The following is a 17,831-nucleotide window of genomic DNA, read 5'->3' on the forward strand; positions in this document are numbered from 1 at the left end:
ACAGAAAGAGTCTGGGTGCAGGCAGAGAGGATTGTGGTTACAGTAGCACCACTCAGGACGGCACAGTCTTTTTATTTGTGTGACATTAAACCACTCAGTGCTGCTGCTGCCTGGCCTGTGAACAATACACCAGTCTCCTCATACAGGCAAATTATTGTTTCAAAAGCAGTGTAAGTTTGAATGAGTAAACACTTTGCAGCATCATTTAAATATATCTGACATTTACAACAGTGACATAAGTAAACAGCTCGACTACATCTACAAACATGAATGAAACTGATGTGATTTCCTGTATTTGACACAAACATCTGACTACAACAAAAGAGTGTAAAATGGACAATACTGGCAGGGTGGGGATGTATAGGGAACCCCTTTTCTGGAAGCTACACAGTCATTACTCAAGTTTGGATGGATTATATGGCAAAAACATAATTATGGGGTAACATTCACCAAGTGAAACAACATGGCAAGAGATGATTTTCTTTGCTCAGTGTGTAACCTATTACAGTAAGACATGAGGATGTTGCCATCTTCTGGCAAATTGCCTGTATAGCATCAATATAACAGTCAGTGTTGTAAATGTGTGCAGTAATTAGTTTGATACTATATGAGATGGATTATATTGGTGCTGTTTTTTTTTTTAGTAAAAATGTTATTATCTACATTCAAAACTACTTGATATTATTACATTTGTCCTGTACCCCCAAGAACACTGATTTTCCATTTGTATTTTATTATAGCTTGGGAGTAAATCTATGATGCTGTTGTTTTAAAATGTCTCTGTGTAGAATCACAGACATGAATTACATTTAAAATCAGAATGTAAATATAATCTGTCTGGTTCTTCACTTGTTTGTTCATAAAAGTGTTTCAAATGCTCAAACAAATTGGCTTCAGTAGTAGGAGATGTCCCTATACCGTCTGTACCGCTAACACCGGGCAAGCTGGGCAGTATCCATGGAGACGTCAGTTCAGCGTTCACTAAAAAATATGAAGCGGTTCAATAAACGGTGTTCAACACTGATCATAGTAAAAAAAATCTGTACATTGGATTCACTCTCGACTCAGTGTGTAAAGGAAAAGAGTTGTTTGACAACTAAAAGGTCATGTGTATGGATTCCTTCTTCTACTCTTTTGCTTTTGTGTCTCTTTCTTGCAACAATTAAACATTTGTCTGTTTTGGTTTTGACAGCCTGTATCAGAAATGTCTGCAGCTTCTCTGTGTGTGTGTTTTGATTCACAATCGGATTGAAATGTCGTCTGTTTCTTACAGTACGTTCCCATCAGAGCACCAAATTGTTCAGATAGTAAAATGTTTCAAATTATGTTGATGCTGTCTGTGTCCCAAAACTCCCAAACCTTCAGCTTCTTCCTACTGTGTTACACATCATAACAGTTCAGTCTGAAACTACAGGACTTAGAAGCATTTGTTTACGTTTTAATGCAGGAAATGGACAGTGGATGCAGAATGGCTTTTTATTTTGGAATTAAAGCACTATTGGTTCACATACAGGTAGAGTGAAAGTAGTATATATATAGTAGCATATATAGTAGCATATATAGTAGCATATATTACCATATACACACATAAGTAATTTCATTTTTATGCTCATCAAAACAATAGTAGAGGGTGATGGATGACTTGTCAGTTTGACATGGTGACAGCAACAATTTGGCCATGCTTTGTCGGCATGACACCCTTTCTTTTCTGCAGCCAGCGTCTGAATATTTGCTTGATTTCCTTGGTTCTCAGACAGTAGATGAACGGGTTGATGACTGGAGGGAAAAGACTGTAGAAGATGGTGGTAGCTATTCGCTTGTCGGGGGTCATTGTCAGGTTAGGAATGAAAGGTGTGACGTAGACAAAGAAACGTGGTATGTAGTAGATAGAAATGATACAGCCTTGGGTGGCACAGGTAGAGAAGGTCTTCATTCTCCCCTGAGGAGAACAGCAGCTTGGGGTTAAAATGAGTTATGAATAATAAAATAAAAAGATAGAAAATACATGTCACATTTAGGAAAGTAGTAGTTGCTGCACAAAAAGATAAAATGCTATAATCCTAGCAAAGTCTGTGACCTTGTGAATTTTAGGATGGAGCACTTGGCGCATTGTAATCTTAATTATGAAAGTATCTGGCCTAATCTGACACACATACAAGATTTAAAAAATACACCATTATCTAAGGATAAAAACAGCTGAGCCTCACCTGTCCTTTGGCCATGCGCAATACTGAGATGACGATGCAAATGTAAGAGAAGATGATGAATGCTAAAGGAACATAAAGAATGAACATCGCTGAAGCAAAGGCAAGACTGTATTGTCGATTGGTGTCCACACACACTAGAGATTTGAGCGACATGGTGTCACAGAAGGCGTGTATGATTTTGTTGGGTCCACAAAACGGCATCAAGGTAAAGCTGATGGTACTAATGCCAGGGAAGATGTGAGCTATCCCCCAGCAGAAGAGAGTCAAGCCTGCCATGGTTTGGTTCGTCATCATTGTCGGGTATCTGAGGAGAGAAAGAGAGGCAGAAAGAGAGGGAATGATGGACAGGAGAAGAGTGGGGGGAAAGAAAAGAGAGATGAGACTAATCAACCTTATTTTTTTCACCTGAGAGGAAAACAGATGGCCAGATATCTGTCCAGGGCCATGGTCAATAAAATCAGAGAATTCAAGGAGCCAAAATAGTGGATCATGTGCATTTGGAAGAAGCAAGTGTGAAAGCCAAGACTCCCATCATTCCACCAGTAGCGAGCAATTAGTTTGGGTAAAGCCACTGTGGCAAAACCTACAGGAAAAAGAGAAAAGTGAGAGAGGTCAAGGCAAAGCAGATCACACGAGACAGTTCTTCTGTTTTCCTGGAAGAAAAAATGAAAAGACATAACATAAAAGATCACATTAATTTTCAAACCTAGGCGATCCAGGTTGCCTCTACTGTTATAAAGTTCAACGACAGTAAATTGCACAGTTACTAAGAGCATCAATGTTTCTTTCACTGTTTCAAAGAGCCAAGTGATAACTATTAGGAGTAATTTTTATTTTTTATAAAAGCAGTATAACACCTAATACACCAGATCCTGAGAGCAGAAGACAGGGGGCAGGTGAGACAAATGATATCCTATTTACCTATGTCTGAGAGGGCCAGGCTGACCATGACGATGTACATGGGCTCATGGAGACTGCGCTCCAAAGTAAACATCACTACCAGCAGGAGGTTGCCCACCGCTGTGGTCACATAGAGGAAGAAGAAGAACCACGCCACTAGGACAAAGTACTCCGGCTGGAGACTTGGGAAGCCCACAATAACAAACTCTGACACACGTGTGTAGTTCTCATCCACCTGAAACATACTGAAGGCAGAGTCAGGCAGACAGTATTAGCAGTACAGTTACGGCACATGACTGAGAGGGACATAGACTTTGGGATGTATCAGTGCTTACCTTACTGAATGGCCCTCACAGTAGGATGAACGCAAGCAGCAGCTCTCAGTTTTATAAAGATTTTGTGACAGGCAGGAAGTATGTTTATACAACTTTGTCCCAATGGAGACAAAAAAAAGCACACTCTGGTTGTCTAATTAACTTTTCCATGACAAATGTACCGTCGAAAGATAAAATAAAGCCTTGTATTCTCTTACCTTTAAACTGAATGAAGTGGATCCAAAACCTGACTAATTGCTCAATGACACAAAGTCAGCATGTTATAATGGATATGAATATCAATGCAGTGTGTTCATTACATTTCCCGTGGCGCCACAAATCATGTAATATAATGGTAGAATAATATATAAAAAATGCACTGTAAGCTCTACTTTACCTACTTTAGATTTAGCCTCCCCCAAAAATTAAACATAGGATTATATTTGGTGTGTTGAGGTTAGAATGAGATATTGGTTTAATTTAACTATATCAGGCACAATATGGAAATGTTTCCTGTAGATTTGGATAGATCTTAAAAAAACAAAACAAAGCAAACCAACAAAAACAGCAGGAGAGCAGGATTTATATACTGAATGCAGCAGAAAATACACATAGATATGCAGACTTACAGTACAGAGAGGAGAAATTATAATATGAAATATAATATAATATCATATAAATATAATATCAAACATGGGTTTATTATGTGTTTTAATGTGAAGGGGGCTAGAGGGCTTTTAATTTGAAACGGTTACAGGAAAGTATTAACCGTCACTCTTTACTTTCTTAAATAATAATAGGTTGGTGGGTACCATTTAAGCGCTAGAGTAAAATGACATGATGTTGCACATGCTTGTACAGTAGGTGGCGGTATGCACCATAAAGTTGTTTGCGATCCGCCAGTAAACTCAGAGAAGTAGACGAAGAAGAAGAAGTAGGTATTAAGCGCTTGAGCTAGCAACTGAAAACAGGGCTTGACACTAAAATACTGTTCTCTTTCAACATTCGTTTCGGTATCTCACTATGGGACACGCGCTGCCCCCCAAAAGTTATTTTACACTACACCAGTCTTGACTGGTAGACAGACGTAACATCGGCTTCCTAGAGGAGGGACTTCCTCCTACTATAAAACCCTGACGTCACGTTACCGCCTCTCGCTTCCAGAAGCATTGTCTCAGACTACTGAGCACCTGTCTGTATATTCTACTCATTGTCGTTTAATAAAGTTTTGTGAAAAAAAAAAAGCATTCTCTCAGACGGCAGGTGTAGCTAACGGGCTAGCCACTCGGTTGTTGAACGCTACCCGGCGCTGCACTGCTAACAGCACAGTAGCTGGACTGTCACCAAACAGCAGTTGCCACAACTAGTCACCATACTAGCTGTATAGAGGATCTTTGGTATTAACCGCATGAGCTAGCAACTGAAAACAAGACTAAAATACTGGTATGGTCAATATATAAAACAGAAGGAATTTGAAATATTGTGATTTTGGCTCTAAATAAAGTCTGTCACCTCCTGCACTAGAGGTAAGTGAAGGCCCCAGTCACTATTTAAGGAAATACAGTAGGTGAAAACTGATGAAATAAGTGACGAAAAGGGAAAGATATTTAGTCGCTTAAAGCTTCCTCTCTGAGTGATAATTTTACAAGTAAATAAAACGGAAATAACAGCACAACCTTTGTCTTTAAATTATGTGATTGGCGATTTTTTCTGATGATGTCACGGTTAGGAGACGAAATACCCTGATATGAACAATGTGGGCCACAGAAGATGGCCAGGCCGAACTAAAATGACAGTTGGTAACGTTAACGGTCAGAGAACAACTTCTACCGTTGGACAGGAAGTATTCAAAAACGGTGGACAAAAAAATACCCCTCACCAAACAATTTTGGAGTATATTCTCATGCAAGCCATAAAGGTGAGGTTTTTACTTAATTTGAAGTGTTTTCAAACTAATATATGTTTAAGTTCTTCAAGAGGAACATACAAGAGAACATTGTATTCGAAGATACAGCACTGAAGCTAGCGAGCGTCCTATTCACAACGTATGACTTGCAGATTATTGGGAATTAATTAACAATATTGATCCACTTATTGTTGTGAAAGGGTGTTAGGCATCCCAGTAATACTGCTATAATACTTCAACACTAAAACCCAGCATAGCAAGGTCTAAAAAGTTGAGTTCAGTGCTTTTCCTAGATTCAGTTGCAACCTTAATTGTATCTGTTTCTATTAATGTAAATGCAAGTTAGATTGTTTTTTTAAAAAAAAAAAGACAGACATATTTTATATTTTAAACGTAAAATGTTAGTTTCCTTACAACCATGCAAGCTAAGTAAGAAGTAAGAGCAAAGTAAGAAGAAGGAAGAAGTTGAAGCCTTGTTTCCATGGTAACAATCAGTGACACCTGCTGACCAGTGGCACCAAAAGGCAAGAACATGGCTCATAAATTGGTTTGATAATAATGTATGAAGCCCTGCCACGTTAGGAAACCACAGCATCTCATCTCTGCTACAGGTCTGCACTGTGTTAAGATTTTATGCCACTAGGTTTTTTGTATTATTACAGTCTTTGCTGAATTAGTTTTCCAAACAAAATGTCCTGTAACTGTGGGATTCTGCTTGAAGGAAAATATTTTCTGCTGGACTGAACAGAGCTGAGTGGTTTGGTTTTTCGTGGACAGCCATGTTTTTTTTTTTAGTTTTTAAAAAAGAATTTGACTCAAACTCTTAATTTACTCAAAATTCATGGCAAATGAGTCATATTTAAGATAGTCAAGAACTAGACAGCTTTGTGCCATGGATGAATTTAAATGTCCATATGAAGTCTAATATCAATTTGATCTAAGCCAAAGTCAAAATCTATTTTTGTGTAAAATGGTCTCTGGTCTACATGCAAGACCCCTATACATGGACTTTAGCTTGGAAACATATATATATATTATCTTGATTTGATTTGAATGTGTCGTGTCCCTAGAGCTTCAATAATCTCTTGAGGAAGTTCTGATACAGTTTTAGTCACAGCAAATTAAATTAATAAGACATGAATGATTTATGTATCGCAGGAATTTACTAAGCAGGAGTTGGGTTAAGTTAATCTCTGTCGTGCTAATTATTTAGAATATAGCAAAAAAAATGAGAGACAAACATAAATAATTATATACCTCCAAATTAGTTAAATATTTTTCTGTCATGTGTAAAGCAGAACAGACTTAAAATGCTCTGCTAGTTAATTAGTAATTTAATGAGACCTATTGTTGCACATCTTGACATGAAGTTGACAAATCATAAACCATTCCTTTCAGGTGTCAATACATTTGAGAGGCCTGGAAATGAGAAAAGTGGGCTTGTGAGTACAGCATCATTGGTTCGAAATTCCTGACCAGCTGGGAAAATCTTGCAAGGTAATGTGGATATGTAACCTTTCTCTCCTTGCATAACTTTCATTAAACTGCCCTTCATCAATGATTGACTCAACAAAGGGTGGCACAATTTTTAGGCTCTTACTTCAGTGTACTTGTGTTGTTAGGACACTGAAATGCAATTTTTGATAAAATAAAAATAGCTGCATCAATTTGGAAACATCTTGTATGAGAAGATTGAAACAAGAGTGTAATTGCTGTCAGGAGTTGGTTGAGACTTAGCTGAAGTTTTGTAAAATAGCGCAATGTGTGTCGGCCAGTTAGTCTTGTTTGTTAGTCCTGGAGCTCGGTGCTCAGCGAAGATTAGGTGATGGCAAGTGAAGTATTCACATAATATTGGTGCTGCAATTTGCCTGTGCAGTTGAGTTCCACCTCTTCAGTTCTGTCAATATAACATTATTAACCATAGTTATTACGAAAAGTGATGTTTGGTATTTGTGAATTGATTGAGAATTGTAGAATATGAGAATTTAATTCTTATGTGAACCCTTACTTTACCCATTATGCACAATTCCAGTTCATGGCATAGACTGTATGGTTGATGGTCAGAATTCAGCTGAGTTGTTGACACCTGGGAAATAGAATATAGTTTATTTACTAATTCGCTCCATTGCTGAAAAGAGTTTTCCTCTGATGATTCAGATTAGTTTCACAAATAAGTAATACAGGAGCTCAACTAACTTCATGAGGCAATGTCTTCCACCTTACCTAACATAACCCCACCACTCTCTCTTGACTGTCCCCTGCAGTCTGGGACAAAGTGATACCTAACTGTTCTGGATGTGTCATCATCCTGCAAAAGCAGTGTCGACAAACAACTCATTAACAGCCTCATTAGGGAGACTTGTTTCAGTTTTCAACGCGGGACTAAAGTATAGTTCAGTTGTGAACTTCTTACTCAAGAGGACTGCAAAAAGCAAACGGAGAGAAGTAGTCAGAAGAAGCCTGAAGTACAAAGCGACAAAAAAAGATTGATCCTTCTGAATTTATGGACATTCAGTATTTATAATGTAAAAAGCAGATTAGATCCATTAACAGTGTAGCGTACATACCTGGCATAGGGTCAGCTCCAGAAGACTGGAGAGCATAAGCAAAATCTCCAGTTTGTAACAATAAGACTCTGCCTATTGATATTTGATTGTTTGTGTATTCTTATATAGGAAAAGTAACAACGAAAGGACTGATTATCACTAAGGTGTGAATCCTGGCCTCTCTGTGTCATGCATGAACACACACACACACACACACACACACACACACACACACACACACGAGAAATTATTCCTTTTTATCTGCAAAGCCTCTCTCAGTCATCACCTCTTAGATGTAAATACTAAGCACTTCACTCAATATTCAAGCTGATGAAGTCTTAATGCAGTATAATTTTTCTGCGGCAACCATGTGATGCTGTCGAGTCACTTGTCCAGTTTGCATAACAGCCAGTAGGCCAAAGTTGCAGCAGGAAAAACAGTGTTGAAAACAGAGTACAGTCCAACCTGCTGATCTGAGAGCAGTTTTGCAAACATGTTATAACTCCTAAACAAGATGCTACATTACTGTGGGAGTAGTTTTAGGTATATATATTACTCATGTATATATATATTGGAGTGATTGACAGCACAGCATGAGAGGGCTAAGAAAATATTTCACTAGAAGGTGATGACTGTACTTGTGTTGCCTTCACTGAACCCCTGTGTAGCTTTTTCCTCTCCTCCTCCCTGCAGTCATGCTGTGTTCAACACACAGTGATTGTAATGTGGGCCAGATATTCAACATGAATACAACTATTCCTCTGTTATTTACACACACATACACAGAAAGAGTCTGGGTGCAGGCAGAGAGGATTGTGGTTACAGTAGCACCACTCAGGACGGCACAGTCTTTTTATTTGTGTGACATTAAACCACTCAGTTCTGCTGCTGCCTGGCCTCTGAACAATATACCAGTCTCCTCATACAGGCAAATTATTGTTTCAAAAGCAGTGTAAGTTTGAATGAGTAAACACTTTGCAGCATCATTTAAATATATCTGACATTTACAACAGTGACATCATTATCAACATTTAAAACTACTTGATATTATTACATTTGTCCTGTACCCCCAAGAACACTGATTTTCCATTTTTATTTTATTATAGCTTGGGAGTAAATCTATGATGCTGTTGTTTTAAAGTGTCTCTGTGTAAATGTTTTTTATGAGCTCTTGTCTAATATTATTCTATCGTGTGTTTTGAAGTCTTCCTATGGATACAGTGGATGCAGAATGGCTTTTTATTCTGGAATTAAAGCACTATTGGTTCACATACAGATAGAGTGAAAGTAGGATATATATATTTATATAGTATATATATATTATAGTAGCATATATTACCATATACACATGAGTAATTTCATTTCATGCTCATCAAAACAACAGTACAGGGTGATGGATGATTTGTCAGTTTGACATGGTGACAGCAACAATTTGGCCATGCTTTGTCGGCATGACACCCTTTCTTTTCTGCAGCCAGCGTCTGAATATTTGCTTGATCTCCTTGGTTCTCAGACAGTAGATGAACGGGTTGATGACTGGAGGGAAAAGACTGTAGAAGACGGTGGTAGCTATACTCTTGTCGGGAGTCATTGTCAGGTTAGGAATGAAAGGTGTGACGTAGACAAAGAAACGTGGTATGTAGTAGATAGAAATGATACAGCCTTGGGTGGCACAGGTAGAGAAGGTCTTCATTCTCCCCTGAGGAGAACAGCAGCTTGGGGTTAAAATGAGTTATGAATAATAAAATAGAAAGATAGAAAATACATGTCACATTTAGGAAAGTTATAGCTGCTGCACAAAAAGATAAAATGCTCTAATCTAGGCAAAGTCTGCGACCTTCTGAATTTTAGGATGGAGCACTTGGTGCATTGTAATCTTAATTATGAAAGTATCTGGCCTAATCTGACACACATACAAGATTTAAGAATACACCATTATCGAAGGATAAAAACAGCTGAGCCTCACCTGTCCTTTGGCCATGCGCAATACTGAGATGACGATGCAAATGTAAGAGAAGATGATGAATGCTAAAGGAACATAAAGAATGAACATCGCTGAAGCAAAGGCAAGACTGTATTGTCGACTGGTGTCCACACACACTAGAGATTTGAGCGACATGGTGGTACAGAAGGCTTGTATGATTTTGTTGGGTCCACAAAACGGCATCAAGGAAAAGCTGACGGTGCTAATGCCAGGGAAGATGTGAGCTATCCCCCAGCAGAAGAGAGTCAAGCCTGCCATGGTTTGGTTCGTCATCATTGTCGGGTATCTGAGGAGAGAAAGAGAGGCAGAAAGAGAGGGAATGATGGACAGGAGAAGAGTGGGGGGAAAGAAAAGAGAGATGAGACTAATCAACCTTTTTTTTTTCACCTGAGAGGAAAACAGATGGCCAGATATCTGTCCAGGGCCATGGTCAATAAAATCAGAGAATTCAAGGAGCCAAAATAGTGGATCATGTGCATTTGGAAGAAGCAAGTGTGAAAGCCAAGACTCCCATCATTCCACCAGTAGCGAGCAATTAGTTTGGGTAAAGCCACTGTGGCAAAACCTACAGGAAAAAGAGAAAAGTGATAGAGGTCAAGGCAAAGCAGATCACACGAGACAGTTCTTCTGTTTCCTGGAAGAAAAAATGAAAAGACATAACATGAAAGATCACATTAATTTTCAAACCTAGGCGATCCAGGTTGCCTCTACTGTTATAAAGGTCAACAACAGTAAATTGCACAGTTACTAAGAGCATCAATGTTTCTTTCACTGTTTCAAAGAGCAGAAGACAGGGGGCAGGTGAGACAAATGATATCCTATTTACCTATGTCTGAGAGGGCCAGGCTGACCATGACGATGTACATGGGCTCATGGAGACTGCGCTCCAAAGTAAACATCACTACCAGCAGGAGGTTGCCCACCGCTGTGGTCACATAGAGGAAGAAGAAGAACCACGCCACTAGGACAAAGTACTCCGGCTGGAGACTTGGGAAGCCCACAATAACAAACTCTGACACACGTGTGTAGTTCTCATCCACCTGAAACATACTGAAGACAGAGTCAGGCAGACAGTATTAGCAGTACAGTTACGGCACATGACTGAGAGGGACATAGACTTTGGGATGTATCAGTGCTTACCTTACTGAATGGCCCTCACAGTAGGATGAACGCAAGCAGCAGCTCTCAGTTTTATAAAGATTTTGTGACAGGCAGGAAGTATGTTTATACAACTTTGTCCCAATGGAGACAAAAAAAAAGCACACTCTGGTTGTCTAATTAACTTTTCCATGACAAATGTACCGTCGAAAAATAAAATAAAGCCTTGTATTCTCTTACTTTTAGACTGAATGAAGTGGATCCAAAACCTGACTAATTGCTCAATGACACAAAGTCAGCATGTTATAATGGATATGAATATCAATGCAGTGTGTTCATTACATTTCCCATGGCGCCACAAATCATGTAATATAATGGTAGAATAATATATAAAAAATGCACTGTAAACTCTACTTTACCTACTTTAGATTTAGCCTCCCCCAAAATTAAACATAGGATTATATTTGGTGTGTTGAGGTTAGAATGAGATATTGGTTTAATTTAACTATATCAGGCACAATATGGAAATGTTTCCTGTAGATTTGGATAGATCTTAAAAAAACAAAACAAAGCAAACCAACAAAAACAGCAGGAGAGCAGGATTTATATACTGAATGCAGCAGAAAATACACATAGATATGCAGACTTACAGTTGGAGAGGAGAAATTATAATATGAAATAAATATAATATCAAATATAAGAAATATTATCAGCAATCGGTAGTTTAAGAATCAAACGTAGAAGTAGTCACAATGGCCCCTGAGGCTGATATATTATTATATCTTACATGATTAATCTTTAATGCTGGTGCAACAATGTGTTAGTAGCAATTCACGGCTGCAGCTGGTCGAGGTGTAGTTAGTTTTAAATAATTTATATACTGTTAGGCAGTGAACTGCAGCCCAGTGGTTCTCACTCTAGGAGCTGGGCCCCTCCAAAAGTTTACAAGATAAATTCGAGGGGTTGGGAAATGATAAAGTGGGAAGAAAAGAAAAACCAAAAAAATCAGTCTGAGAAGTTTAGTGGGGAAATAGAGTGAAACATATCTGCTTATAGTGACAATGGGGTCATAGGTCATAAACCACTGGAGCCAGTTTAATCTTTAGCAGTGCATTATGTTTGATGGGTTTATTGTATGTTTTAATGTAAAATCTTAATCTGTAAAGTAAGCAGTAGGGGCAAAAAGCACAATATATCTTATTCTATCTTAAATCTAGTGAAGAAGTATAAAGTGGAATAAAATACAAATACTCAAATACATGCACGTCAAATTCGTACTTTCTTTCTAAAGAAACGCTAGAGGGCTTTTAATTTGAAACGGTTACAGGAAAGTATTAACCGCCACTATTTACTTTCTTAAATAATACTAGGTTGGTGGGTAGAATTTAAGCGCCTGAGTAAAATGACACATGACATTTCTCAACAGATTGTCAAAGTTAAGTCATAGTTGAATCTGTTAACTTGTCAGCTGAGACAAATGGGCCTTCAAAGACTTACTGAAGCTTATTCACATTCACATTTACTCATTTGATGCTTTTATTCAAAGTGACTTACAAGTGAGAGGCAACACTAAAGCTTCAGTGGAGACCTTGGTGTGACTATATACCAAGAACCTCACTCAACATTCAAGCTGATGAAGTCTTAGCGCAATAAATAAATAAATAAATAATAATTGCTTCATTTTTCCGTGGCAACCAGGTGATGCTGTTGAGTCACTTGTCTAGTTTGCATAACAGCCAGTAGGCCAAAGTGCAGCAGGAAAAACAACACCAATTTTTTTTTTATTATATGAGATGGATTATTTTGGTGCTCTTTTTTTTCAGTAAACACCTCATTATCTACATTTAAAACTACTTGATATTATTACATTTGTCCTGTACCCCCAAGAACACTGATTTTCCATTTTTATTTTATTTATAGCTTGGCAGTAAATCTATGACGCTGTTGTTTAAAAATGTCTCTGTGTAATATATAAATGTATTTTATGAGCTCTTGTCTAATATTTAGTCTATCGTGTGTTTTGAAGTCGTCCTACGTTTGCTCCAGTAGATTACTTAATTTCCTTCTTATAATCTCTGTCATTACTGCCACATTTTCAGATCATGCTGTCAGTTAAATCGCTGCACTCTAACTATATTTACTTTTCCTTTAGAAGGATTCATGAACCTTGAAATAACCCTGTATTAAAAAAAGGGTAAAGGTCTATGGAAGCCTTATTAACACACATTTCCTGGATGACAAAAATTTTTTGGATTTTTATAAACACAGCTTCCAAGAGGTTCTGTCAACATCATATTAAAAAATCTGTACATTGGATTCACTCTCAACTCAGTGTGTAAAGGAAAAGAGTTGTTTGAAAACTAAAAGGTCATGTGTATGGATTCCTTCTTCTACTCTTTTGCTTTTGTGTCTCTTTCTTGTAACAATTAAACATTTGTCTGTTTTGGTTTTGACAGCCTGTATCAGAAATGTCTGCAGCTTCTGTGTGTGTGTGTGTGTTTTGATTCACAATCGGATTGAAATGTCGTCTGTTTCTTACAGTACGTTCCCATCAGAGCACCAAATTGTTCAGATAGTAAAATGTTTCAAATTATGTTGATGCTGTCTGTGTCCCAAAACTCCCAAACCTTCAGCTTCTTCCTACTGTGTTACACATCATAACAGTTCAGTCTGAAACTACAGGACTTAGAAGCATTTGTTTACGTTTTAATGCAGGAAATGGACAGTGGATGCAGAATGGCTTTTTATTTTGGAATTAAAGCACTATTGGTTCACATACAGGTAGAGTCAAAGTACAATATATATTTATACATATATATATATATATTATAGTAGCATATATTACCATATACACATCAATAATTTCATTTTCATGCTCATCAAAACAACAGTACAGGGTGATGGATGATTTGTCAGTTTGACATGGTGACAGCAACAATTTGGCCATGCTTTGTCGGCATGACACCCTTTCTTTTCTGCAGCCAGCGTCTGAATATTTGCTTGATCTCCTTGGTTCTCAGACAGTAGATGAACGGGTTGATGACTGGAGGGAAAAGACTGTAGAAGACGGTGGTAGCTATACTCTTGTCTGGGGTCATTGTCAGGTTAGGAATGAAAGGTGTGACGTAGACAAAGAAACGTGGTATGTAGTAGATAGAAATGATACAGCCTTGGGTGGCACAGGTAGAGAAGGTCTTCATTCTCCCCTGAGGAGAACAGCAGCTTGGGGTTAAAATGAGTTATGAATAATAAAATAAAAAGATAGAAAATACATGTCACATTTAGGAAAGTAGTAGTTGCTGCACAAAAAGATAAAATGCTATAATCCTAGCAAAGTCTGTGACCTTGTGAATTTTAGGATGGAGCACTTGGTGCATTGTAATCTTAATTATGAAAGTATCTGGCCTAATCTGACACACATACAAGATTTAAGAATACACCATTATCGAAGGATAAAAACAGCTGAGCCTCACCTGTCCTTTGGCCATGCGCAATACTGAGATGACGATGCAAATGTAAGAGAAGATGATGAATGCTAAAGGAACATAAAGAATGAACATCGCTGAAGCAAAGGCAAGACTGTATTGTCGACTGGTGTCCACACACACTAGAGATTTGAGCGACATGGTGGTACAGAAGGCTTGTATGATTTTGTTGGGTCCACAAAACGGCATCAAGGAAAAGCTGACGGTGCTAATGCCAGGGAAGATGTGAGCTATCCCCCAGCAGAAGAGAGTCAAGCCTGCCATGGTTTGGTTCGTCATCATTGTCGGGTATCTGAGGAGAGAAAGAGAGGCAGAAAGAGAGGGAATGATGGACAGGAGAAGAGTGGGGGGAAAGAAAAGAGAGATGAGACTAATCAACCTTTTTTTTTTCACCTGAGAGGAAAACAGATGGCCAGATATCTGTCCAGGGCCATGGTCAATAAAATCAGAGAATTCAAGGAGCCAAAATAGTGGATCATGTGCATTTGGAAGAAGCAAGTGTGAAAGCCAAGACTCCCATCATTCCACCAGTAGCGAGCAATTAGTTTGGGTAAAGCCACTGTGGCAAAACCTACAGGAAAAAGAGAAAAGTGATAGAGGTCAAGGCAAAGCAGATCACACGAGACAGTTCTTCTGTTTCCTGGAAGAAAAAATGAAAAGACATAACATGAAAGATCACATTAATTTTCAAACCTAGGCGATCCAGGTTGCCTCTACTGTTATAAAGGTCAACAACAGTAAATTGCACAGTTACTAAGAGCATCAATGTTTCTTTCACTGTTTCAAAGAGCAGAAGACAGGGGGCAGGTGAGACAAATGATATCCTATTTACCTATGTCTGAGAGGGCCAGGCTGACCATGACGATGTACATGGGCTCATGGAGACTGCGCTCCAAAGTAAACATCACTACCAGCAGGAGGTTGCCCACCGCTGTGGTCACATAGAGGAAGAAGAAGAACCACGCCACTAGGACAAAGTACTCCGGCTGGAGACTTGGGAAGCCCACAATAACAAACTCTGACACACGTGTGTAGTTCTCATCCACCTGAAACATACTGAAGGCAGAGTCAGGCAGACAGTATTAGCAGTACAGTTACGGCACATGACTGAGAGGGACATAGACTATGGGATGTATCAGTGCTTACCTTACTGAATGGCCCTCACAGTAGGATGAACGCAAGCAGCAGCTCTCAGTTTTATAAAGATTTTGTGACAGGCAGGAAGTATGTTTATACAACTTTGTCCCAATGGAGACAAAAAAAAAGCACACTCTGGTTGTCTAATTAACTTTTCCATGACAAATGTACCGTCGAAAGATAAAATAAAGCCTTGTATTCTCTTACTTTTAAACTGAATGAAGTGGATCCAAAACCTGACTAATTGCTCAATGACACAAAGTCAGCATGTTATAATGGATATGAATATCAATGCAGTGTGTTCATTACATTTCCCATGGCGCCACAAATCATGTAATATAATGGTAGAATAATATATAAAAAATGCACTGTAAACTCTACTTTACCTACTTTAGATTTAGCCTCCCCCAAAATTAAACATAGGATTATATTTGGTGTGTTGAGGTTAGAATGAGATATTGGTTTAATTTAACTATATCAGGCACAATATGGAAATGTTTCCTGTAGATTTGGATAGATCTTAAAAAAACAAAACAAAGCAAACCAACAAAAACAGCAGGAGAGCAGGATTTATATACTGAATGCAGCAGAAAATACACATAGATATGCAGACTTACAGTACAGAGAGGAGAAATTATAATATGAAATAAATATAATATCAAATATAAGAAATATTATCAGCAATCGGTAGTTTAAGAATCAAACGTAGAAGTAGTCACAATGGCCCCTGAGGCTGATATATTATTATATCTTACATGATTAATCTTTAATGCTGGTGCAACAATGTGTTAGTAGCAATTCACGGCTGCAGCTGGTCGAGGTGTAGTTAGTTTTAAATAATTTATATACTGTTAGGCAGTGAACTGCAGCCCAGTGGTTCTCACTCTAGGAGCTGGGCCCCTCCAAAAGTTCACAAGATAAATTCGAGGGGTTGGGAAATGATAAAGTGGGAAGAAAAGAAAAACCAAAAAAATCAGTCTGAGAAGTTTAGTGGGGAAATAGAGTGAAACATATCTGCTTATAGTGACAATGGGGTCATAGGTCATAAACCACTGGAGCCAGTTTAATCTTTAGCAGTGCATTATGTTTGATGGGTTTATTGTATGTTTTAATGTAAAATCTTAATCTGTAAAGTAAGCAGTAGGGGCAAAAAGCACAATATATCTTATTCTATCTTAAATCTAGTGAAGAAGTATAAAGTGGAATAAAATACAAATACTCAAATACATGCACGTCAAATTCGTACTTTCTTTCTAAAGAAACGCTAGAGGGCTTTTAATTTGAAACGGTTACAGGAAAGTATTAACCGCCACTATTTACTTTCTTAAATAATACTAGGTTGGTGGGTAGAATTTAAGCGCCTGAGTAAAATGACACATGACATTTCTCAACAGATTGTCAAAGTTAAGTCATAGTTGAATCTGTTAACTTGTCAGCTGAGACAAATGGGCCTTCAAAGACTTACTGAAGCTTATTCACATTCACATTTACTCATTTGATGCTTTTATTCAAAGTGACTTACAAGTGAGAGGCAACACTAAAGCTTCAGTGGAGACCTTGGTGTGACTATATACCAAGAACCTCACTCAACATTCAAGCTGATGAAGTCTTAGCGCAATAAATAAATAAATAAATAATAATTGCTTCATTTTTCCGTGGCAACCAGGTGATGCTGTTGAGTCACTTGTCTAGTTTGCATAACAGCCAGTAGGCCAAAGTGCAGCAGGAAAAACAACACCAATTTTTTTTTTATTATATGAGATGGATTATTTTGGTGCTCTTTTTTTTCAGTAAACACCTCATTATCTACATTTAAAACTACTTGATATTATTACATTTGTCCTGTACCCCCAAGAACACTGATTTTCCATTTTTATTTTATTTATAGCTTGGCAGTAAATCTATGACGCTGTTGTTTAAAAATGTCTCTGTGTAATATATAAATGTATTTTATGAGCTCTTGTCTAATATTTAGTCTATCGTGTGTTTTGAAGTCATCCTACGTTTGCTCCAGTAGATTACTTAATTTCCTTCTTATAATCTCTGTCATTACTGCCACATTTTCAGATCATGCTGTCAGTTAAATCGCTGCACTCTAACTATATTTACTTTTCCTTTAGAAGGATTCATGAACCTTGAAATAACCCTGTATTAAAAAAAGGGTAAAGGTCTATGGAAGCCTTATTAACACACATTTCCTGGATGACAAAAATTTTTAGGATTTTTATAAACACAGCTTCCAAGAGGTTCTGTC

General features: G+C 37.9%; 2 protein-coding genes and 1 pseudogene across 2 annotated transcripts; all 3 read right to left on the reverse strand.

Moving 5' to 3' along the window:
* Positions 1 to 1,611: 1,611 nt before the first annotated feature.
* Positions 1,612 to 2,765, reverse strand: LOC130182681 (olfactory receptor 2A12-like). Its single transcript, XM_056397769.1, has 2 exons — positions 2,208 to 2,765; positions 1,612 to 1,939 (listed from the first exon to the last, which is right to left on the reverse strand). Exons 1-2 carry the CDS (start codon positions 2,499 to 2,501, stop codon positions 1,646 to 1,648), a joined length of 588 nt encoding a protein of 195 aa, XP_056253744.1. The 5' UTR covers positions 2,502 to 2,765; the 3' UTR covers positions 1,612 to 1,645.
* A 6,492-nt stretch (positions 2,766 to 9,257) lies between these two features.
* Positions 9,258 to 10,906, reverse strand: LOC130182773 (olfactory receptor 1-like; annotated as a pseudogene).
* A 2,940-nt stretch (positions 10,907 to 13,846) lies between these two features.
* Positions 13,847 to 15,008, reverse strand: LOC130182720 (olfactory receptor 2A12-like). Its single transcript, XM_056397840.1, has 2 exons — positions 14,429 to 15,008; positions 13,847 to 14,161 (listed from the first exon to the last, which is right to left on the reverse strand). Exons 1-2 carry the CDS (start codon positions 14,720 to 14,722, stop codon positions 13,868 to 13,870), a joined length of 588 nt encoding a protein of 195 aa, XP_056253815.1. The 5' UTR covers positions 14,723 to 15,008; the 3' UTR covers positions 13,847 to 13,867.
* Between the last annotated feature and the right edge of the window lie 2,823 nt (positions 15,009 to 17,831).

Source organism: Seriola aureovittata, chromosome 15 (assembly GCF_021018895.1).
Source record: "Seriola aureovittata isolate HTS-2021-v1 ecotype China chromosome 15, ASM2101889v1, whole genome shotgun sequence".
Classification (NCBI taxonomy): domain Eukaryota; kingdom Metazoa; phylum Chordata; class Actinopteri; order Carangiformes; family Carangidae; genus Seriola; species Seriola aureovittata.

What these genes read in the sequence shown, in the direction of transcription:
- LOC130182681 (XM_056397769.1), bottom strand. Translation starts at nt 2,501, where the DNA reads ATGATGACGAACCAAACCATGGCAGGCTTGACTCTCTTCTGCTGGGGG. An exon ending in TGCGCATGGCCAAAGGACAG is followed by an intron (nt 1,940 to 2,207) that starts GTGAGGCTCAGC and finishes TGTTCTCCTCAG; the next exon opens with GGGAGAATGAAGACCTTCTC.
- LOC130182720 (XM_056397840.1), bottom strand. Translation starts at nt 14,722, where the DNA reads ATGATGACGAACCAAACCATGGCAGGCTTGACTCTCTTCTGCTGGGGG. An exon ending in TGCGCATGGCCAAAGGACAG is followed by an intron (nt 14,162 to 14,428) that starts GTGAGGCTCAGC and finishes TGTTCTCCTCAG; the next exon opens with GGGAGAATGAAGACCTTCTC.